Source organism: Oncorhynchus mykiss, chromosome 14, assembly GCF_057628025.1.
Source record: "Oncorhynchus mykiss isolate SJ-2025 chromosome 14, ASM5762802v1, whole genome shotgun sequence".
Taxonomy (NCBI): Eukaryota; Metazoa; Chordata; class Actinopteri; order Salmoniformes; family Salmonidae; genus Oncorhynchus; species Oncorhynchus mykiss.
This window is the reverse complement of record NC_143035.1, coordinates 18,056,879-18,081,159: the sequence shown is the minus strand read 5'-3', so window position 1 is coordinate 18,081,159 and position 24,281 is coordinate 18,056,879. Positions and strand designations below refer to the sequence as shown.

Below are 24,281 nucleotides of genomic sequence, written 5' to 3'. Positions count from 1 at the left end.
CCTGAGTAGCTGGATTATATCGGCTTGCACATGGTGGGATTTGATATATGACAGTATGCCACTAGCATACGGAGTCCGTAACCCAATCACACATACTATTTGGAGAATGCATGGCTTTTTCCAAAGCACAAATAGGTTTTCAGTACACTACACATATGCTGCCCCTTGCAGTACCCACACTAGCTCCCCTGGGAGGAGTATCCATTTCCCAGAGCCCAAATGGAATGAAATGCACAGTGGGCTGTTAGTTAGCTCTTCGATAAGACTCACTGTAATGATTTGAGCAACTGTGTTCTGGAGATACGTGTGGTGCACGGTGCAGATGGCCTGTCAATGTTTTCGGGAATCTCCTTTTTTTTTGATGAAGGCGCATTGATTTAGCAGACTGATTGTAATGGAGCAAGGCTAGGTCTGTCTCATTGGCGGCCATGACTGTCTGACAATGCCGAATGACATTATCAGATATATATAAAAAAGCTTAATATTGTCTCAGGCTTTTCACTCCCAATCCTATTAACGCAAGGAGGGTGTAAATCATGAGCTGATACATTTGGAAACATTAGCAACGGGCTATCATCCCTTTGGCAACAGTCCGTGCTAGTGCTAACACGTGCATAGCTACTGATAATACAGTCAATGTGGGAAAAGGACAAACCGAAAACAAGGTAAAGATTGAGCTACAGCAGCGCCTGAAGGGAGGCCCGAATTTATCAACCAATCTTTATCTGAATCAATTGCAGTCTGACGACAGGTCCTCCGGTTATTAGTAAAGGTGTGGGACCCTTTTTAATTTTTTGCCCAACGGCAAGCCAAACATCTGCTCAGCTGTTTCTCTTAGATGACAGAATTAAAATAACCCAGGAGCCCTGCTGGCTATTGAGATGCCATTGACAAGCCCAATCTATCATGTGTCACCCCATTTGTCAAACTCCATCTTTCATTCTATTCAGCTTGACGGGACACAGTTTGTTCTACAATTTGTCTCCCTCCCACCTGTTGACAGGCCTTAGGTCATCGAGTTGGCTTGTATCTGGCACAGATTGGAGATCAGATGGTGTCAATGGATTTTTATAGGCCCAGTAATGAGACAGATTCTATGTACATAGTTATGGTAAATAATATACTGTGGTCCTGGGGTACCAACATAACAATCATAACCCTAATATACTGTACCACAATAATTTGTAAGAAGTGGGCCAAGTAATAACATTTAATCTAATATCACTTGAAACCATGTCAGTACAGTGACGTGAGTGTGAAGGTACTAGACACATGCGTGTTACCTTAGCAAGAGAAAGGTATCTTGTGTAATGTCATCGTGTGGAGCTGTGAAAATAATCATACAAGGCTCTGCTTGTTTTCTCAATATCTCACAGAGATAAAGTGTGACAGGAGGAGCTAAATTCAAACGCCTCAAGATATACTCTTTGACATTTTCAAGGTGTGACATTGTTATGATGGATGTTGTTTTGCAATCATTTCCTAAAATGCATTTGTAATCTACTTCTGTGATTTCTTAATCTCACTAAACTAACTTCCTCAAGATGATGAATGACTAATCAAGAGGAAACTTTCATCTTGAGTGCACTCATAGAGTTCAAGCAGCTAGAGGAACTGTAGGGCAGTCAGGGTGTGTCAGAAATGTACTGTAGATACAACACGTCAACACCTCACACCTGTGAAAGAAATCTTACCTTCCAGTGTATAAAAAAGGCAAACAAAAGGAGAAAGGTGGTATTAGCACAAGCCTGACATCATTAAAGACCTGACATCATTATTAAGGACCTGACATCATTAAAGACCTGACTGCACTGTTGGTTAAGGGCCTGTAAGTAAGCATGTTGTATTCGGCGCATGTGACAAATAAAGTTTGATTTGATTTGACATGGTTAAAGAACAAATTATGAGGAATAATAGTGGTTTTAAAAAAAGGAAAATAGTACTTCAGTCAATCGAAGTAATTACATAATATCTGCCCTTTAAACTTCCTTTAAATTATAGTGCCATATAGGTTTCTTAGTAGTCCTCTCCTTGAGGCTTCCTTTCCTTGTCTCTACTGCAATGATGGGGTGGCAGGTAGCCTGGTGGTTAGAGCGTTGGGCCAGTAACCGAAAGTTGACGAGGTAGAAATCTGTCGTTCTGCAGTTAACCCACTGTTCCCCGGTAGGCCGTCGTTGTAAATAAGAATTTTTTCTTAACTGACTTGCCTAGTTAAAGAGCTACAGCAGGCATCCTCCATATTATTTCACCAGTTTTTAGATTTGAACAGCTGAAGTCGATGACAGGAAGAGAGGCAGCAACATCAGAACTTTGAGACATGCCCTTTGTCCCCTTCACCCTGAAGCAATTGCTACTGTACCTTTTTTTTAAACCAGCCATCTGCATGTGTGGAGTCATTTAGAGGTCATAGTTGGGCTCCTCCCATCTCTAGACATAACTGCAGTTTCTTCTCATAAGAGTCACAATGCTTACCAAGATGGAAATTAGCATTTTTAAGACTGCATTTGAATTTATGTGTGCTTTAGAGCAAACCGTTTCTCAGACATCCATCTAGAAGGAAATTAGACAGTCATTTCTTCTGTAAGTGCATTCATATATGAATATTCATGAACTCTAAAGATAAAATCAAACATTTTAGTACATGCTTCTGCAATTATAATACCGCTTTTGTATTATCTTTCTCTAACATTTGTCTTATGCAATAGGTTATTTTTGGAGGAAAACAGACACACATGATTTAGCACCTGTTTTTTTAGCAGCCACAGTTAAATGAAAAAGGCTGTGGGCCCTTTGACGAATTGGGACAGTCAGAAACTTAATGACCTGTGGAGGCTGTTAAAAAGGGAACTGAACACTGAGTGTTTAGTGCTCGTCTGCCTATGTCATTTGCAGCGTTCAGTTTAAGGAAACTGAAATGTACAAAATCAATCAATCAAATGTAGTTAGAAAGCCCTTTTTACATCAGCCGATGTCACAAAGTGCTATACAGAAACCCACCCTAAAACCCCAAATGAGACATTTCACTTGGTTGCGCAACATCACCTAAATTAGGGATCATCAACTAGATTTCTTTGTTGAGCGGATGGTCGGGGGGCCGGAACATAATTACAAATATTTTGTAGACTGCAAATTGACCACAAGAAGACCAAACAGATCATGTTTGACTAAAACATAATCATTTCAAACCTTGCTTACATTTGTATACGATCATGTGTCTCTCTATTGTGTGGAAATACTTTAACAGATTTCTTAAATTAAAATCACTTGGAGATGATTAAGTGTTTTACAGTCTTTAATGTCCAACAATAAAAATTCTAAATATATACAGTACCAGTCAAAAGTTTGGACACACCTACTCATTCAAGGGTTTTTCTTAATCTTTTACATATTTTTCTACATTGTAGAATAATAGTGAATACATCAAACTATGAAATAACACATATCATGTAGTAAAAAAGTGTTAAGCAAATCAAAATATATTTAATATTTGAGATTATTCAAAGTAGCTTTGAATAATAGTAGCTTTGCACACTCTTGGCATTCTCTCAACCAGCTTCATGAGGTAGTGAACTGGAATGCATTTTAATTAACAGGTGTGCCTTGTTAAAAGTTAATTTGTGGAATGTATTTCCTTCTTAAAAAGTTTGAGCCAATCATTTGTGTTGTGACAAGGTAGGGGTGGTATACAGAAGATAACCTTATTTGGTAAAAGTCCATATAACTGCAAGAACAGATCAAATAGACAACAGTCCAAATAAATGCTTCACAGAGTTCTAGTAACAGACACATCTCAACATCAACTGTTCAGAGGATACTGTGTAAAACAGGCACTTATGGTCAAGTTGCTGCAAAGAAACCACTACTAAATGACACCGATAATAAGAAGAGACTTGCATGGGCCAAGAAACACGAGCAATGAACATTAGACTGGTGGAAATCTGTCCTTTGGTCTGATGAGTCCATATTTGAGATTTTTGGTTCCAACCGTCTTTGTCTTTGTAAGACGTAGAGTAGGTGAACGGATGATCTCGGCTTGTGTGGTTCACACCGTGAAGCATGGAGGAGGTGTGATGCTTCTATGATGGTGACACTGTCAGTAATTTATTTAGAATTCAAGGGACACTTAACCAGTGTGGCTACCAAAGCAATCTGCAGCAATACGCCATCGCATCTGGTTTGCGCTTAGTGGAACTATCATTTGTTTTTCAACAGGACAATGACCCAACACACCTCCAGGCTGTGTAAGTGCTATTTGACCAAGGAGGAGAGTGATGGAGTGCTGCTTCAGATGACCTGGCCTCCACAGTCACCCGACCTCAACCCAATTGAGATGATTTGGGATGAGTTGGATCCTAGAGTGAAGGAAAAGCAGCCAACAAGTGCTCAGAATATGTGGAAGCTCCTTCAAGACTGTTGGCAAAGCATTCCAGGTGAAGCTGTCTGAGAGAATGCCAAAATAGTAAAATAAAGAAGAAACCTGAAATGAGTCGGTGTGTCCAAACCTTTGACTGGTACTGTGTGTGTGTGGGTGTGTGTATATATACATTTGTGGAGAGGTTGAAAAACTAGTTTTAATGACTCCAACCTAAGTGTATGTAAACCTCCAACTTCAACTGTATGTATATATATATATATATACATATATATATATAGTTGAAGTTGGAGGTTTACATACACTTAGGTTGGAGTCATTAAAACTAGTTTTTCAACCTCTTCACAAATTTATTGTTAACAAACTATAGTTTTGGCAAGTCAGTTAGGACATCTACTTTGTGCATGACACAAGTAATTTTTCCAACAATTGCTTACAGACAGATTATTTCACTCATTGCATCACAATTCCAGTCGGTCAGATGTTTACATGCACGTTGACTGTGACTTTAAACAGCTTGGAAAAATTCATAAAATGTAATCAATTTAGAAGCTTCTGATAGGCTATTTGACACTATTTGAGTCAATTGGAGGTGTATCTCTGGATGTATATCAAGGCCTACCTTCAATTTCAGTGTCTCTTTGCTTGACACCATGGGAAAATTTAAAGAAATCAGACAAGACCTCCACAAATTTGGTTCATCCTTGGGAGCAATTTCCAAATGCCTGAAGGTACCACGTTCATCTGTCCAAACAATAATACTCAAGTATAAACACCATGGGACCATGACCTCAATCCTATAGAACATTTGTTGCCAGAACTGAAAAAGCGTGTGCGAGCAAGGAGGCCTACAAACCTGAGTCAGTTACACCAGCTCTGTCAGGAGGAATGGGCCAAAATTCACCCAACTTATTGTGGGAAGCTTGTGGAAGGCTACCTGAAACATTTCACCCAAGTTAAACAATTTAAAGTCAATGCTACCAAATACTAATTGATTGTATGTAAACTTCTGACCCACTGGGAATGTGATGAAAGATAGAACATCTGAAATAAATCATTGTCTCTACTATTATTCTGACATTTCACATTCTTAAAATAAAGTGATGATCCTAACTGACCTAAAACAGAGAATTTTCTCGCTAAGGTGTTTGTAAACTTCCGACTTCAACTGTATATACAGTGCCTTGCGAAAGTATTCGGCCCCCTTGAACTTTGCGACATTTTGTCACATTTCAAGCTTCAAACATAAAGATATAAAACTGTATTTTTTTGTGAAGAATCAACAACAAGAGGGACACAATCATGAAGTGGAACGACATTTATTGGATATTTCAAACTTTTTTAACAAATCAAAAACTGAAAAATTGGGCGTGCAAAATTATTCAGCCCCTTTACTTTCAGTGCAGCAAACTCTATCCAGAAGTTCAGTGAGGATCTCTGAATGATCCAATGTTGACCTAAATGACTAATTATGATAAATACAATCCACCTGTGTGTAATCAAGTCTCCGTATAAATGCACCTGCACTGTGATAGTCTCAGAGGTCCGTTAAAAGCGCAGAGAGCATCATGAAGAACAAGGAACACACCAGGCAGGTCCGAGATACTGTTGTGAAGAAGTTTCAAGCCGGATTTGGATACAAAAAGATTTCCCAAGCTTTAAACATCCCAAGGAGCACTGTGCAAGCGATAATGTTGAAATAGAAGGAGTATCAGACCACTGCAAATCTACCAAGACCTGGCCGTCCCTCTAAACTTTCAGCTCATACAAGGAGAAGACTGATCAGAGATGCAGCCAAGAGGCCCATGATCACTCTGGATGAACTGCAGAGATCTACAGCTGAGGTGGGAGACTCTGTCCATAGGACAACAATCAGTCGTATATTGCACAAATCTGGCCTTTATGGAAGAGTTGCAAGAAGAAAGCCATTTCTTAAAGATATCCATAAAAAGTGTTGCTTAAAGTTTGCCACAAGCTACCTGGGAGACACACCAAACATGTGGAAGAAGGTGCTCTGGTCAGATGAAACCAAAATTGAACTTTTTGGCAACAATGCAAAACGTTATGTTTGGCGTAAAAGCAACACAGCTGAACACACCATCCCCACTGTCAAACATGGTGGTGGCAGCATCATGGTTTGGGCCTGCTTTTCTTCAGCAGGGACAGGGAAGATGGTTAAAATTGATGGGAAGATGGATGGAGCCAAATACAGGACCATTCTGGAAGAAAACCTGATGGAGTCTGTAAAAGACCTGAGACTGGGACGGAGATTTGTCTTCCAACAAGACAATAATCCAAAACATAAAGCAAAATCTACAATGGAATGGTTCAAAAATAAACATATCCAGGTGTTAGAATGGCCAAGTCAAAGTCCAGACCTGAATCCAATCGAGAATCTGTGGAAAGAACTGAAAACTGCTGTTCATAAATGCTCTCCATCCAACCTCACTGAGCTCGAGCTGTTTTGCAAGGAGGAATGGGAAAAAATGTCAGTCTCTCGATGTGCAAAACTGATAGAGACATACCCCAAGCAACTCACAGCTGTAATCGCAGCAAAAGGTGGCGCTACAAAGTATTAACGTAAGGGGGCTGAATAATTTTGCACGCCCAATTTTTCAGTTTTTGATTTGTTAAAAAGTTTGAAATATCCAATAAATGTCGTTCCACTTCATGATTGTGTCCCACTTGTTGTTGATTCTTCACAAAAAAATACAGTTTTATATCTTTATGTTTGAAGCCTGAAATGTGGCAAAAGGTCGCAAAGTTCAAGGGGGCTGAATACTTTCGCAAGGCACTGTATATAGCTCAGAAGGGCCATAGCTCAGAAAGGCCATATGTGTTGATCTTTGAGGTGTAATGAAGGGTAATGTACTGTACTGTAGGGACTAATGAAGGGTAATGTGCTTAGTGCTGAGCAATTAACCAACATTTTGGTTATTTGTATGATTTAATAAAACTAATTGACCGATGTCTGTTAAATTATTTGAATTCCATTCAGTTATTTTTTTTCTGTGAGCTGAACGCACAATGTCTCTATAGATAAATTAGATCAAGCACGAACTGTGCGATGTAGTAGGGAATTGTAGTTTCCAACCGGCCAATTTTCTACATTGTTTAGTGAATTAATCGTGGTAATTAACTACAATGACCATAATCAATTGTGACCAGTCGGTGTGTAGCAGACATGGATAGGGAGAGAATAATGATTGAGAGGGATAGAGAGCAGTTGCTTCGCGAGGTATCTCTACCTGAAAATACATGATTTAAGTGATTTGATGGTTGTTATTCAGCAGTCATAAAAGTATCCGTTATTTACTTTGAAAAACTACAAAAATTGTGATTTTCAGACCGCATAACCAGCAGCTCTATAGAGGGAGATGTTGATTTGGGATTAAATAATCAGTCATAAAATAAAACTAATGTAATATACACAATTGAAATATTTTATTAAAGTAGAGTAATGTAAATAAATGATGGTTAATAAGTGATAAGCAGTAATGGCAGTCACTACCATCATGATACTTTTTCATTGTTTTATTCTGTGTTTTTACAGCATTCAACCCGCATAATGCATAATGCATTTCATGTAAAAACAAATAATTGAAACTGAAAACAAAGACTGTGATATTTAACAACAAAAAAAATTGAACCGGAACTGAACCGACCTTAAAAAGCACTAATCACTGTACTGTTGGTACTAATAAAGGGTCATGTGCTGTACTGTAGGGATTAATGGAGGGTATTGTACTGTAGGGACTAATGAAGGGTAATGTACTGTAGAGAGTAATGAAGGGTAATGTACTGTATTGTAGAGACTAATGAAGGATAATGTGCTGTACTTTAGGGACTAATGAAGGCTAATGTACTGTAGGGAAAGGTGGATACCTATTCAGTTGTACAACTGAATGCATTCACCTGAAATGTGTCCTCCACATTTAACCCAACCCCTGTGAATCAGAGAGGTGCGGGGGCCTGCCTTAATCGACATCCATGTCTTCGGCGCCTGGGGAACAGTGGGTTAACTGCCTTGCTCAGGGGCAGAACGACACATTTTTACCTTGTCAGCTCAGGGATTCGATCCAGCAACCTTTCGGTTACTGGCCCAACGTTCTAACCACTAGAGACTAATGAAGGGTCATGTTCTGTAGTTAAAACATCGGTCATCTGACCACACTATGATTTTATCAGGGGGTCATGATTACTGCTCTGAGCTGCTGAGTATACAGAAACCAACTTACTTACTCACCTGCAGGAATTAAGTAAGTGCCCCTTGCAGACTTTTGCACTAATATACATTACTTTCCATTTTGTAACCCTCAAATTGCTACTTAGGTCAACTACTCTAAATAACCAGGTACAAATACACTTGGCTTTACAAAACCAAGATATGCCAAGTTGAAAGTAATTGGAAAATTGCACAAACACACATGTCCATATTTAGTAAGGCATAGAGTTTTGGCTCTCAGGCAATGGAAAGTAATCGGCTGACTACCTACTTTCATTACCTTGGGCTCTCTCAGGCCATTCGATCCCCACTGCTGCTTCCCTTCCCCAGACAGCTGGACTCTGGGTTATGGGAGCCTGGTGGGGCAGACATTAATTAGAAGTAGAGGGTAACCCTCTAAAAGATATAGATCTCGGAGAAAAAAGCAGAGCCATAACATTTTGTTTTTAATTGCCCAGATTAAAATGTTCTTCGGTGCTTGTCACCCTTTTCCTGTCTAGGATTATTTACTCAATTTTCCACTGCTGAATATCACATTAGACCTTTTGAAAAGCTTTGCCCAGCTTCACTTGCATATCTCCAAGCTTATTAAAGGGTTGCTCATAAGTTCTTGTTTTTATTAAAGGGTTTCTCATAAAAAAAATAAATGATGTACCGCCCAACTTTTCAGTCTCCGGCTGCTGTAGGTGGCTTCATGACGTAGGCAAATGAAATCAGTGTGGTCTTTCGTGAGAAGTTACAAGTAGAGCTTTTCATTTATAAACTAAGATTACAAGTAATAGACTGTGGGAGGAACATGTGTGAAGCTGAGGCTCTCTGTGGAGTGTGAATGTGGGTATTGTCCAAGCTGCAACCGGAGAAATAGCCAACCAATTAGTTACCAGCCCAGAGTTGGGCACTTTCTGTGTTAAAAGAATCTCAAAGGTTCGCCCCACCTCTCTTATACGTTAACTTCACACTTTATCAAGACCTCCACTGTGGAACTATTTCAAGGTGGTCATTGCGAATTTAGTGTTCTGTTTTTGGGTCTAAAGAGCTGCTATGTGCAAAGTGGGACTATGATCGCCATTCTGTCTTCAGTCTCCATCTCTATCAAACAACCTGGATTTCTAATCAGCCTTAAATAGCAGTATGTGGATCTTGAGTCAAGCTGTGTACCAATATGGCCTGCGCAGATAAAACTGTAATTTACTCCAAACATCCAGCTGTCCGTTTCAACAGATGTGACTACAAAGGGGCCCGGAGCAGCCTCCGTCATAAGACCTCACAGCTGTGGAGAGAACTTTAAAAAAGATTTGGCCTGTCTGTCAACGGGCTGGTGTTGAGCCAGACAGAGGGTTAGGCTTGTCTTCCAGTGTTTGTAAGACACGTCTCGAACCTCCCATTCTCCTCCTAACCTATTACGTCTACTGTGAAACAATAATTATCTTTGATATCTACTCATTTTGACGGCTAATGCAGAAATTAAGGCAAATCTGGCCCTCCAACAATGGCAGTGGTTGTTTTACTTTTCTGGATAATTAGACTGCCTTTGATTTAGCCAACAAGCTACAGATCTCAGCTTTGATAGTGACCCACAAAATATATGTTTAATTGTGAGGGCTGGTTACAGTTCGCAGGCTGTCGCTTTCACTCCCAGCAGAAGTATTTTTGGAAAGACTATGAAAACGTTCAACTTTTCATTCGTATCTAACAGCTTAACGCTGTCAGAAAGATGAGCATAATTGTTATTCACTAGATGAGTCTTAAATACAAAAGAAGCCATTCTGTGGGATTGATAAGATAGCAGCTTGTGCTTCTCTGTGATGGTTGGCACACAGGTGATGTCATGCCTAAGTGCAGACCCAGGGGTCAAGGGTCAGATTCCAAGGGGTCAAGCTGTTGCCTGCACACAAATATAAATCCTGTAGTGAAAGTATTAGTGAGGCGGTTGGAGCGACACCTGATCTTCTTTTTGAAGAGGCCAGACATGAGTGTCTGCACTAATTAGAGGCTTGCTCAAATTGTTGAGGGACAGGGACCATTTGTAACCGGAGCAGAGCCCCTGTGTGGCATACAGATGTAGGATCTTAATTTGAGCCAGTATGCTACAATAGCAAAATAACCCTGCTGCAACAAAAGCAAATTATTATAATTACTGGATGATTTTTGTAGGGATTATAATGGAAAATCTGTCATTTCAAAGTAGAAATTACAAACAGCAGAAGCCTTTTTAAACCTTAAATATACTATAGGTTTTACAAGTTCTTCTGCAACAGGGTGATCAAATAAAGATCCTACGTCTGTACGATTCAGTCACTGGAATGGCAAGAGCCGAAGTGTCGAAAGAGTTCAATTTAGATTTGGTGTGTCTCATTTCCACACAAATGCACGTGCTCACACGCTCTCACACACACGCTGACAGGGTGTGTGTAGAAGAATACCTCATCACCTCGGCTAACGTTCAACAAATTGCGGTTAATGTTCAAATGACGTTTGTTTCTCTCAGGACCATGCCTTTAAACTGAGCGATTTGTTACAGAGATTTATAGATTATGCACCTTTATTACTCCAAGTAATGCAAATCCTGCAGTGGCCCCCACTTCTAAAGCCCTGTTTGAGCCTGCGTGTTTCATATGTCTTACCCAGGGGTATGTGTTTCTGAGCCATAACAAAAAAAATGCCTGCCTGTATTCATGTGAATTTAATGTGAATCAATCAATATTTCAGAGCTCTTAGGCTGCCATAGCAATACTGTGCTATGCAATACTGTCACAAGCATTAACATTTGCTAACCATGTGTATGTGACCAATACAATTTGATTTGATTTGATTTTGCCTGGAATACCTGGAGGGTTTGCAGGCAATCCAATTGTTCAACCCAGATTCCCTCAAACTCATTCTGATTGTTCTATCCAAATGTCCCCCATCATAGATTTTGGATGCCAATTTGAGGAATCCCTAATACATAGCTACAGGCATCCCATTAAAATAAAAATGTATTGATATTTCCTCAAACTGTGTACATCAAGTGCACGAACATGGTCCCTGTAAACTTGCCAAATATTCTATATCTGTCCACTAGAAAGATGTGAAAAAATAAAGAGCCAGGTTTACAATCTGTCCATGTTTCCAACAGCTCTACAGTGTACCCTCAAGGCAACAGTTGGACTGAAGTCAAAGATAGACTCATCAAGTTGTAAAAGTGATACTGCATGGCATTTTCACAAGCTTCACAGTTGGACTGCCCTGCATTAGAACTCTTCCCATGTGCTTGAAAGAGAGAGAAGGACAGAAAGAGATGGAAAGTGATCTGATAAGTTCGGAAGAGTTAAAGTGTCTCAAGAACTCTGGAAACAGAAACATGAATATGCCAGTAGCCATCTCCACCCAGTTACACATGCCTGCTGTCAGGTTGGGCGGTATCTGGTTGGGCCATCCGATAGCGTCCGCGGATGTTTTGCCATGCTTCAGCAGGACACGCTAACAAAGGGCCACTCCTGGTCCCATGCTGTGATGGACAGAGGACCCGAGGGGAAGTACATATCCTCTGGGGTAGATGGGTGAGATTTCCTCCTCCCCTGGTAGGGAGTCAAAGGTTTTAGTCATTCTGTCAATCAAATCTCAGTGATTTTTACCATTGATTTTGTCTTCGACACTAGCTATAGTGGTTTATATGTTATAAGACATAGTCAGTATATGACTGACACAATTCACAGAAGGATGCCTTTTGAAGACTAAAACCAACACAAATACACTCACCTACAAACTGCAAACACACATCTGCAGTATAACACACACACAAGACAGTGCCGTGGCTCAGCCAGCTTGCAGTGCTCTGTCATCCCTTCCTCACCAGCCGTCACAGTAGCATCAGTGACCTCTCCAGGGATTTCAGGTGTCAAAGCCATCACGCTTCATGTTTAGTCTCATACAGGAGCATATCCCCGGCAGATTGAATCGTTACAGAAGGCAGTGGTCTCATGCAGCCAAATTATTTTTTAATGGCATGAAAAAATCTCATGCCGTGTTTCAGCGACTTTTTGTCTGACCGACTTTAAACCCAAAGGCAATAAATATCCCAAAGCAAGGCCTGGAATTTACTGCACCTGTACTAACCACCCCTAAGATGTAATAAGCAACAGATGTGCAAGCCATTGCTTTGGCCTGAAAGCAGGAAGAAAAAACAAGAATTCATTGTTGGGTATTGTTTCATCACCTGAGCAAAGTGGCTTGGACACTGTTGTTTAGGGACTCATAGCAACTTTTGATTAGCGGGTAACGCGGGTAAAATAAAAACGATTTTGATTCAGTGCCCTGATGGTTCTCGTGTTGTTTTATAGGAAGGGAAATAACTGCCATGGCCACTTAGGCTTGACGTCGGAGACCGAAGCGAGACAGTCGAGGGCGCAGGTGGCACGGTGTTGAATTGTCCGATTTTTGCTGTTTCATGTGAAAATGATATTTTGTCCGCTTAACAGGCGTGACCCTCATGTCAATGCAATCCATAGCAATTAGATACAGTTTACCTCTAACCAGTGCCAACTGGAATGGAGAATTATTACTGTAACCTCTGAGAACCTTCCATTAAACTTGGAGTAGAATGCTAACCGTTTTGTGGGAGTTGAGGTGTTTTGTGGTCTGACATGAATAGTGCTGGTCTATTAGGGGAACAAAAGTTATGTCTGACGTATATTACACCACATGTCTGTTAGATTAGCTCATTGCTACAGGGTTTCTGTAATGTGACACATTTATGATATAACAATGAAAACATGATCATTTTGTAATGTTACAGCAAAGCCAGAGGAGGTTTTGTTATTCCACTATGATAGGACACATACAGCAAGCCCACAGGCTGCCTTTTCATATTGTGTGTGTGTGTATGTTTGTGTGTTTGTGTGTTTGCATATGTATGTGCATGCTCCTGAGTGTGATTGAGCATTCATGCATGAGTGTTGTGGAATATGACTGTGGGTAATTGTGGATGTGGGCGTCCCTCTATTTCTCTCAATATGCGTGTTCATGTGAGCACTCACTCACTGTCATCTGTTTTGGGCATGGAAAGGTTAATGTTTAACAGCGGTAGCATAGATCAGAATGGTTTACCCAGTAACGTGTGAACAAAGCACAATGGTAGCACTGTATAGGCCTATTTATTCAAACTCATATCCTCCCTTAATCGTGGTTACACTTTCCTCGCAGGAGAAAAAATAAAAGTGGGTCAAGGAAAAGTCAGGTTTGAGGTAATTCTCTCCGGGGACAACCCTCAGATCATTATGTGACATTGGTTAACCTGGAGAGTGAGGTCATCTGGAAGTCTGGATTTCACCCAGAAAAAGACAGACCTAGAGGACCACAGTGTTTCCCCCAGCAGCGGTGGCAAAGTTAGCGTTGTGGGAAGGGGGTGTGGCACGGTTTTAGAGACCCTCCTCTTGGCCACAGAGACAATGTTGCCGTTTTAAAGCAAATTGCCTGCAATTTTACACTTTGGGACAGAGAGAACATTTTACAGTTTCAAAGAACATTTCCTACAATTATACACATTTTGCCATGACTTATGTTTTGTTCTTAAGCTATCTGAGTGACTCAATCATTATAATAAAATCAATGGGGACCCCATGCCATGCCATTTTTGAAATTTCAGATTCTTCCTCTGTCTAGTTCTTATTTTGGTGATTATTCTCAAAGATGATTTTATCAAAAATATATGTTTTTGATATTTGAGTCGTTTTTAAGTTTACACTGAAAACATTTGACCATCTAGCTCTGGTGCCACGTTGCTAAATGCATATAGGGAAAACACTGGACCATGTGGCTAAACAAGGGTCAGTTAATGGAAAAGTTGAAAGGGCGACGTATGAAAGTTGTATTATTTCTGAGAAAGTAATGAAAATGGAGGTTGAATGTAGGTATGTAAAAGAAAGATGGTTTGTAATCTCATACTGTACTGTAATCAAAGAAAGGGTTTGTGCAAGTTGAATCTGGCAATAAAATACAGAGGATCAACAAAATTGGTCTAGTTCATATTTTAACACAAAGACCCATGACAGAAGAGATATCCTCTTCCCCATGTATTATAGTAAAGACACACTGTAACTGTACCATCAGTGGGTTATCGCCAAATGCATCCCATGACATTTTCACATGCAAATAGAACTTGATTTGTATGGTATATCAGACTGTGGTTTTTAAAAGTTCAACATGCAACATAATATCCTTTTTTGTTTTGTGGATAGAGTAGCGTATATCTTTTTCTCCCCACGTGTCTAAAAACCTTTTCATCAAGGCCTAACCTCTATTTTCTATATCCATTTCCCCCCTCTCAACGACAGTGAGGCCAGATTTTCCTTTGACATTTCTACCCTTAATTACAGTCTTATTAAACAGGCATTCCATTCAGCGTTTAACAGATTTTTTCCCAGAGGAATTATGTTTGGGAATGGTTCCCAAATGCACATGTCTATTTATAATTGTACCAAGTATGTTTTTCATGGGGTTGGTTGTTCGCTCAACCTACATTAAAACCATGTGTATCCTACTATGCTTACTGTGCCACATGTCCACATCTACTGTATATCTAAGGTTGTGTGTTAAAGGACACATATTTTCCCATTAATCATTATGTACTTTATGAGCCTCTGTGTTCCCCACACTGTAATATAATAGGAAGGTAATTAAAGACATGCCATTGTGATGGAAGGCCTAGGCTTAATAGCATTAAAGGGCCTATCCACTTGTTGCTTCTATAGCCGTTAGAGGCCCTGCCAGCCAATGAATAGCAAGCGAGCAGTCAATCAATTGTGCCCGGTGCTGCCGTTACTTGCACCGCCAGATGAAAAGAGCTATCAAACTTTTTATGGACATCAAAGACATCAAAGAAAAGTTGGCTGAAGCAACAAGTATGATCGGTTTATCTCTGACTGAGAACATAGTGTTTTATCTTCTGGAAGAGGTGTATATGAGGTGTACAGCCATGAAATACTGCCTGAAGGGTAATAGACCATTTTGTGTGGGATGATGTTGCACAAAAAATGCAATTTTTCTATCTCCGGGGGAGTGCAAGAATCATCTTGCCGCAACAGCTCGTTTTCCCAAACAAGTTGGCTTTTCTTTTTACTCACTGTGGTTGGTGTTGGAAGCAAAGATTTTTCGAAGCAGTTTGATTGAGAAATGTTTTGACGTGCTACCGTGTTATTATTTGTGTCGCTCTCTCTCCTAGCTGGCCTGCCACCAAACCTAAATAAAAACATCAAAGTCTTTTGGACAGAGCCTGATGTAAGTGTTATCTCACCAAGCGGTGTCATCACCATTATACATCTCATATTTGTGATCGACAGTGCAGTATTTTGTGCCAGAGGAACGGACTGTGGCTGTCATCTACACAGATATTGTTGTAAACCTGTATTAAAGTGGATCAAAGCTAGTTGGATCTTGGATCAGACTCTTACACACAGTGTCTCTCTGTCGACCACTCCCTCGGTCAGCAATGTTGTCTTTGGACTCTCCGAACACGATTTTGGGGTTGACATTGAATCATTCTTTGAGATTGTCCAGAGCCAGCGCAGTCGGCACTCGTGGCAAACTTAGCATGGCCTGTGTTTTTGTTTCTATCAAAAGCAAATGAGCAGGACATGAATCACGCTTGCCAGACATGAGGCACTCTCCTCTCTTAAAAATATACGGCAAAATAAAGAGTAATTCAACTCAATGTGCCCTAAAGTGCAAATGCCTCCACATACAGTGCCACAAAATGGTTACACATCCATTTCATCCACTAAGAAACTTCCAATGGCACATTCCTTGAGCAAGACTATTAACGCCCTGCTATTTCCCCTGTAAGAGGTATCTGTGTGGTCTCAATGACACCAGCAGAAACGCCTGTGTTACCGATGCAGAATGTATCATTCCTTGTCAAATCATACTAGGACAGCAAGATGTATGATTTGTGACTCTTGGATATGTTCACATCATGGTGCTGTCTGTCTCCCTCTGGCTTTACCTGACTCTTGATTAGAACATTTTAATGCACAATTGAAATCCAATTGTTCATCAGTAAAAGCTTCCCTTCCTCTTATTTCCCAAGGCTGTCTGTTTATAAATCTGTTTGTGACATCATAACACTGTTTCCTAGGAGATTGGTTCAGCTCGCTATTGTTGTCTTGATGGGGGCTCAGGTGGGACGCAGTCAGTATATTATGGACCGGTGGGGCAGCAGACAGAGAGACAGTTTATAGGCAGTGTATTCTCCTGGAGGTGACAGGCCCTGATGGAGAGGGGAACGTAGGGGTGCGGCGGGAGGGGTTTGATTTAAGACCCCTTGGCCGCAGGTCCCGGGGGCAACCGGCGTAGGGAGCTTGTTAAAAACCCACAGCGCTGCCTTCCATTTTAATGGCCCCCGTGTCCAACAAACTTCCTTCCAGGAGTTTATGGAGACGAGATGCGGCATCACAGCTGACAGCGGCAAGAGATTTGCGGAAATTATAGTGTCTGTGTTAGAAAGGTGCTTTGAGGTTGTTGTTGTTGTTTTCTGCTCTGGTTGTAAAAATTCACTCAAATACTCTGCCCCTACAGGGAAGGACACAGGTGCTGCTTGTAACAACACTTCATCTTTTGTCAAACGGGAGAGTGTTCAGGCAAAATTTTACTTGACTAAATAAATAGTCTAATAGTTGATATTCTCTGTTTAGGCAGGGGCAGTGGACGAATGCTTTACTATACCGCAGGGCAAACTAGAACAAACATTGGCCCACTCAAATACAGTATGAAGGCCCTTATCATAAGTCACCCTGCTTCAGTGTTTGTAATCAATGTTGTAGCAGTTTTTCTACTAACAAAAGTAGATAAAAGAATACAATTTACTGTGATTTCCCTTGTCAGATTGAGACTATAGTGTGCATTACTGTACATTGCAAACAGGCCTTACATGTTCAATGTTTCTTCCCTTGTTACCTACTTGGGCCGCTACTGGCCCGAACCAACCTGTTGCGAGTAAAAACTTAGTGTGTGATGATTCCTTCAAGGATCATTTCATTATCCACAGCAACTCTCTGAAACAGTTGGCTGCGTTAGCAGAACATAAAACCGTGGTCTCCGCATTTCAATAAAGAGTTCTCATAACCATTCATTAAGTTATACTTTTATTACTCCCATGTATTACTTTTTAATATTATCAGTCTCTGACGATCAATATTCCATAAAAAAGCTATTTAGCTGGTAGCCTCTATGTAATAAATTATTAATTATCTGTTCGGTGTTCGCATATTTAGCATGGCAGAACAGTCATTGCATTCTTCCTTTTTCCTCAGAGATATTCATTTTATTCATTTTCTCATGTCTTTTTTTCTCTGGTAATATTGTATTATATTGGAGTTTTTTCTGTGGTAATGTATTATATTGGAGGTTTTTCTGTGGTATTATTGTATTATATTGGAGGTTTTTCTGTGGTAATGTATTATATTGGAGGTTTTTCTGTGGTAATGTATTATATTGGAGGTTTTTCTGTGGTAATGTATTAGATTGGAGGTTTTTCTGTGGTAATGTATTATATTGGAGGTTTTTCTGTGGTAATGTATTATATTGGAGTTTTTTCTGTGGTAATGTATTATATTGGAGGTTTTTCTGTGGTAATGTATTAGATTGGAGATTTATCTGTGGTAATGTATTATATTGGAGGTTTTTCTGTGGTAATGTATTATATTGGAGGTAATGACGCTTCCACCCCATTGCACTTACCATTTACACATGAATACAAGGTTTATTATTTTAAGTATGGTATTTTACTATTCCAATAAATGGCCATCCAAAAACAGTTATTGTATATGCATTTTTTATCTTAGCCTTCTGTATCAGTAGGTTTTCTACCATGTGTCCTGAAATGGCCAAAATCTTAAATAAAACCACAATTACAACCCCAGCAGGGATGAAGTTGACCATTACTGTTCATCTTTACACACTCATCTTCTCTGAAACAACTCTTCTACCAATGTAAATATAACATAAAAGTAACATTCTCATTTCCCAACAATTTTTCCAAGGTGTCCAAGATTTCCAGCATGAGAAGATAATCACAGTCGTAGGAGAGGGAATGATCCATAGTCCAGACTTCCCATTTACCTACCCCAGGAGTACCATGCTGGTCTGGAGACTGATGGCCTCCAGTGACAACATGAGAATCCACTTGTCCTTCGACGAGAGATTCGGCCTGGAAGACTCAGAGGACGGAATATGCAAGTAAGATCATAAGCATAAAGACATATAATATATGCTTATGACTAGAGGTCGACCGATTAATCTGAATGGCCGTTTAATTAAGGCCGATTTCAAGTTTTCATAACAAACAGAATATTATTGGACACTGATTTGGACGATTATTATAATTTTTTTACACCTTTATTTAATCTTTATTTAACTAGGCAAGTCAGTTAGGAACACATTCTTATTTTCAATGACGGCCTAGGAACGGTGGATTAACTGCTTTGTTCAGGGGCAGAACGACAGATTTTTACCTTGTCAGCTCGGGGATTCAATCTTGCAACCTTACAGTTAACTAGGCCAACGCTCTAACCACCTGATTACATTGCACTCCATGAGGAGCCTGTCTGTTACGCGAATGCAGTAAGCCAAGGTAAGTTGCTAGCTAGCATTAAACTTATCTTATAAAAAACAATCAATCAATCAATCAATCATAATCACTAGTTAACTACACATGGTTGATGATATTACTAGTTTATCTAGCGTGTCCTGCGTTGCATATAATCGATGCGGGCGTATTTGTGAAAAAGGACTGTCGTTGCTCCTAACCATAAACATCAATGCCTTTCTTAAAATCAATACACAGAAGTATATATTTTTAAACCTGCATATATTTAAACCTGCAATAAGTCTCTGTCTAAGATATCGGTTCCCAATTGGGAATCAACCCTCCCACGTCCTGTGTTTAATCGATTGGTTGCTTACTGTGTAATCTGTGTAATCTGCATTGCCATTGGCTAGTTATGACTAGTTAATCACTTTGTTTTTGTCATGGAACGCAAAAATATTCTGAAAAATATTTAACCTCCACACATTAACAAGTCCAATAGCTCAAATGAAAGATAAACACCTTGTTCATCTAGCCAGCAAGTCAGATTTCTAAAATGTTTTACGGCGAAAACATAGCACATATATATGTCAAACCACCACCAGACACAGCTCATTTGAATAGCCAAAACATGCAATCAACAAACGCAGGATTAAAAAATAAATCGTTCACTAACCTTTTGAAAATCTTCATCAGATGACAGTAATAGGACATGTTACACAGTACATTTAAAAAAAATAAATAATATGCCATTTATATCCATAAATGTCCATTTACAGTGAGTTCACGTTCAGAAATTACTCAAAAATGCCCGCAGGAAATCTAGGTAGCGCGGCAAGATAACGTAAATAGACATCATAAACTTTGACTAAATATACATGTTCTACATATAGTTAGAAAGATACACTGCTTCTTTATGCAACCGCTTTGTTAGATTTATTTTTAACGTTACAGAAATCGCACACTATTCAATATGCTGAGACGGCGCTCAGATACAAGCTACATTTCTACGTAATGTTGGAGTCAACAGAAACACAGATTTCAGCATAAATATTCCCTTACCTTCGATGGTCTTCGTTCAGAATGTTCTGGAAGGCTTCATACTTACCCAATACATCGTTTGGTTTCAAGTCTTGCGTCTTTGTATTAGCTACTGCTAATAACATCAGCTGAAATGCACCCAAAACGTCCTCTGGTCCGGAAAAGTTGCGCATCAAAACTTCAAAATTACATATTATATGTCGACTAAACAGGTCAAACTAAGTGCAGAAGCAAGCTTTATGATGTTTTAGACACACAAAACAAACTTCAATTCAATCGGCCATCGTCTGCCCTTCTCTTGAGTGCTGGAACAAAGGAATGGCTGGGACCAATTCGCGCCACTACGCACAACCTATTTTCTCGTGGCACGCACTAATTTCACTCCCATAGGGTCAATTCTCGCGGGATTTGAACGATTCAAAGCTCTACTGAAAGAGGACATCTAGCGGAAGAGATAGAAAGTCTCCTCTGAATCATAACTGGTTGGGAAGGGTGGGGGCGATGACGTCAAAGTTGCTCCAACTTTCATGACCACAAAAACTAGTTTGGAAGAATGCCTGCCCTGTGAGTTCTGCTATACTTACAGACATACAGTGCCTTGCGAAAGTATTCGGCCCCCTTGAACTTTGCGACCTTTTGCCACATTTCAGGCTTCAAACATAAAGATATAAAACTGTATTTTTTTGTGAAGAATCAACAACAAGTGGGACACAATCATGAAGTGGAACGACATTTATTGGATATTTCAAACTTTTTTAACAAATCAAAAACTGAAAAATTGGGCGTGCAAAATTATTCAGCCCCTTTACTTTCAGTGCAGCAAACTCTCTCCAGAAGTTCAGTGAGGATCTCTGAATGATCCAATGTTGACCTAAATGACTAATGATGATAAATACAATCCATCTGTGTGTAATCAAGTCTCCGTATAAATGCACCTGCACTGTGATAGTCTCAGAGGTCCGTTAAAAGCGCAGAGAGCATCATGAAGAACAAGGAACACACCAGGCAGGTCCGAGATACTGTTGTGAAGAAGTTTAAAGCCGGATTTGGATACAAAAAGATTTCCCAAGCTTTAAACATCCCAAGGAGCACTGTGCAAGCGATAATATTGAAATGGAAGGAGTATCAGACCACTGCAAATCTACCAAGACCTGGCCGTCCCTCTAAACTTTCAGCTCATACAAGGAGAAGACTGATCAGAGATGCAGCCAAGCGGCCCATGATCACTCTGGATGAACTGCAGAGATCTACAGCTGAGGTGGGAGACTCTGTCCATAGGACAACAATCAGTCGTATATTGCACAAATCTGGCCTTTATGGAAGAGTGGCAAGAAGAAAGCCATTTCTTAAAGATATCCATAAAAAGTGTCGTTTAAAGTTTGCCACAAGCCACCTGGGAGACACACCAAACATGTGGAAGAAGGTGCTCTGGTCAGATGAAACCAAAATTGAACTTTTTGGCAACAATGCAAAACGTTATGTTTGGCGTAAAAGCAACACAGCTGAACACACCATCCCCACTGTCAAACATGGTGGTGGCAGCATCATGGTTTGGGCCTGCTTTTCTTCAGCAGGGACAGGGAAGATGGTTAAAATTGATGGGAAGATGGATGGAGCCAAATACAGGACCATTCTGGAAGAAAACCTGATGGAGTCTGCAAAAGACCTGAGACTGGGACGGAGATTTGTCTTCCAACAAGACAATGATCCAAAACATAAAGCAAAATCTACAATGGAATGGTTCAAAAATAAACATATCCAGGTGTTAGAATGGCCAAGTCAAAGTCCAGACCTGAATCCAATCGAGAATCTGTGGAAAGAACTGAAAACTGCTGTTCACAAATGCTCTCCATCCAACCTCACTGAGCTCGAGCTGTTTTGCAAGGAGGAATGGGAAAAAAATTCAGTCTCTCGATATGCAAAACTGATAGAGACATACCCCAAGCGACTTACAGCTGTAATCGCAGCAAAAGGTGGCGCTACAAAGTATTAACTTAAGGGGGCTGAATAATTTTGCACACCCAATTTTTCAGTTTTTGATTTGTTAAAAAAGTTTGAAATATCCAATAAATGTCGTTCCACTTCATGATTGTGTCCCACTTGTTGTTGATTCTTCACAAAAAAATACAGTTTTATTTCTTTATGTTTGAAGCCTGAAATGTGGCAAAAGGTCGCAAAGTTCAAGGGGGCCGAATACTTTCGCAAGGCACTGTAATTCCAACGGTTTTAGAAGCTTTAGAGTGTTTTCTATCCAATAATAATTTTTATATGCATATATTAGCAATTTTTGACAGATTTCTTTTTCAGTTTACTAGGGGTACCCAATCTCTCCAAAGGGGGCATATGTCTGCCATATCCTTAACAGGTTTAACCAGGTGAAATTGTGTCACTTCCCTTGCGTTCATTGCACGCAGAGTCAGTGTATATGCAACAGTTTGGGCCGCCTAATTTGCTAGAATGTTACTTAATTATGACATAACATTGAAGGTTGTGCAATGTAACAGGAATATTTAGACCTATGGATGCCACCCGTTAGATAAAATACAGAACGGTTCCGTATTTCACTGAAAGAATAAACGTCTTGTTTTCGAGATGATAGTTTCCGGATTCGACCATATTAATGACCTAAGGCTCGTATTTCTGTGTGTTATTATGTTATAACTAATGCTTCAAGCATTGCGCTGTTTATGCCTTCAAGCCTATCAACTCCCGAGATTAGGCTGGTGTAACCGATGTGAAATGGCTAGCTAGTTAGTGGGGTGCACGCTAATTTCAAACGTCACTCGCTCTGAGACTTGGAGTGGTTGTTCCCCTTGCTCTGCAAGGGTAATGCTGCTTCGAGGGTGGCTGTTGTCGATGTGTTCCTAGTTCGAGCCCAGGTAGGAGCTAGGAGAGGGATGGAAGCTATACTGTTACACTGGCAATACTAAAGTGTCTATAAGAACATCCAATAGTCAAAGGTTAATGAAATACAACAATGGTATAGAGAGAAATAATCCTATAATTCCTGTCAGATTTATAGTAAAATAAAAATGCAACATACTCAACTGCCAATATAGCCAAGTCAGCATGTTGTGTTTCACCTTGAGATACAGTATACATGATGGGTGTACCGTGCCATTTAATAACTAAATTAAATACATGACGTACCATGACAATACAGTGCAGTACACTGCAACTATGCAGTATGTAGGCCTACATGTCCATCTACAGTGGTAGTAGTTAATCTAGTTTTACTCTATGCTTTAGCCAGCTTTTCATCAGGACTTCCCGAGTTCAGTTAGCATGCGGAGATTTAGAGTCAAAGAGGGCCCATTTGTGAAATTGCCTTTTGCCCAGTATGGCGGCTGATGAAAATGGAAAAGTACAGCCCAGAGTGAGTTGTTTTGCCGAGGCCATACGGCGTGGGTGCATATTTCGTCGGCAGCAAGTTCCTCTACATACGGGTCGTGTGATTGGACAAATGACGGAGAGGTCTTTTCCCTCAGGAGCTAAAGTCTGTGAAGGGTCTTAGACCTCCCCTTATTTGATCTAATACCCCCTTTCAATTACTAGCTACCTTTGTCTCTGTTGCTGTTCATTAGGGACAGTGGTGCAGAGCCAGTCTGTGATCGATTTCCTTCATGCATTATATTCAGCATCCGGGTATCAATACATCCAATCTGACTGCCTGGTTGGTATGGAGATATCCTGTGGAAAGCAGGGGGGGAGAGAACAGAGAGTGGCTAGCTATTGTTGGAGAGACCCCTGATGGTAGATATGATGTATGACATGACCGTGCTCCAGACAGCCAGATCCCCAGAGATAAGATCATACTCAGGCTGATCCTATAGCTGATTCTGGGGTCAGAAGAACCAAAAGGGGGCATTTACACCTTATAGTAAAGGTTGTCTCATCGTGTCCAAGAGGTTTCAGTGCTGGTAATTTGACCCCACGTTCAGCCATTTTGGGTGGGTGGATCTCTTTTGATGAATGGGATGACTCTGCTGTCTGAAGCCCAAGAGGAGTCCCACGGTGGGGAAGAGTGAGGATTGACAGCCTTTGTGCTGGCCCTACCTCCATACAAGACTGGACTAGTTGCA

The 24,281-nt window shown here is 40.3% G+C and overlaps 1 protein-coding gene across 1 annotated transcript in view; it reads left to right on the top strand.

The window, feature by feature from the left end:
* LOC110488931 (platelet-derived growth factor C) overlaps positions 1-24,281 on the top strand; it is a 71,562-nt gene that overhangs the window by 9,857 nt on the left and 37,424 nt on the right. The window contains exon 2 of the mRNA XM_021561406.3: positions 18,614-18,809. Coding sequence (XP_021417081.2) covers positions 18,614-18,809 — 196 coding nt within the window. The remainder of the gene's footprint in view (positions 1-18,613; positions 18,810-24,281) is intronic.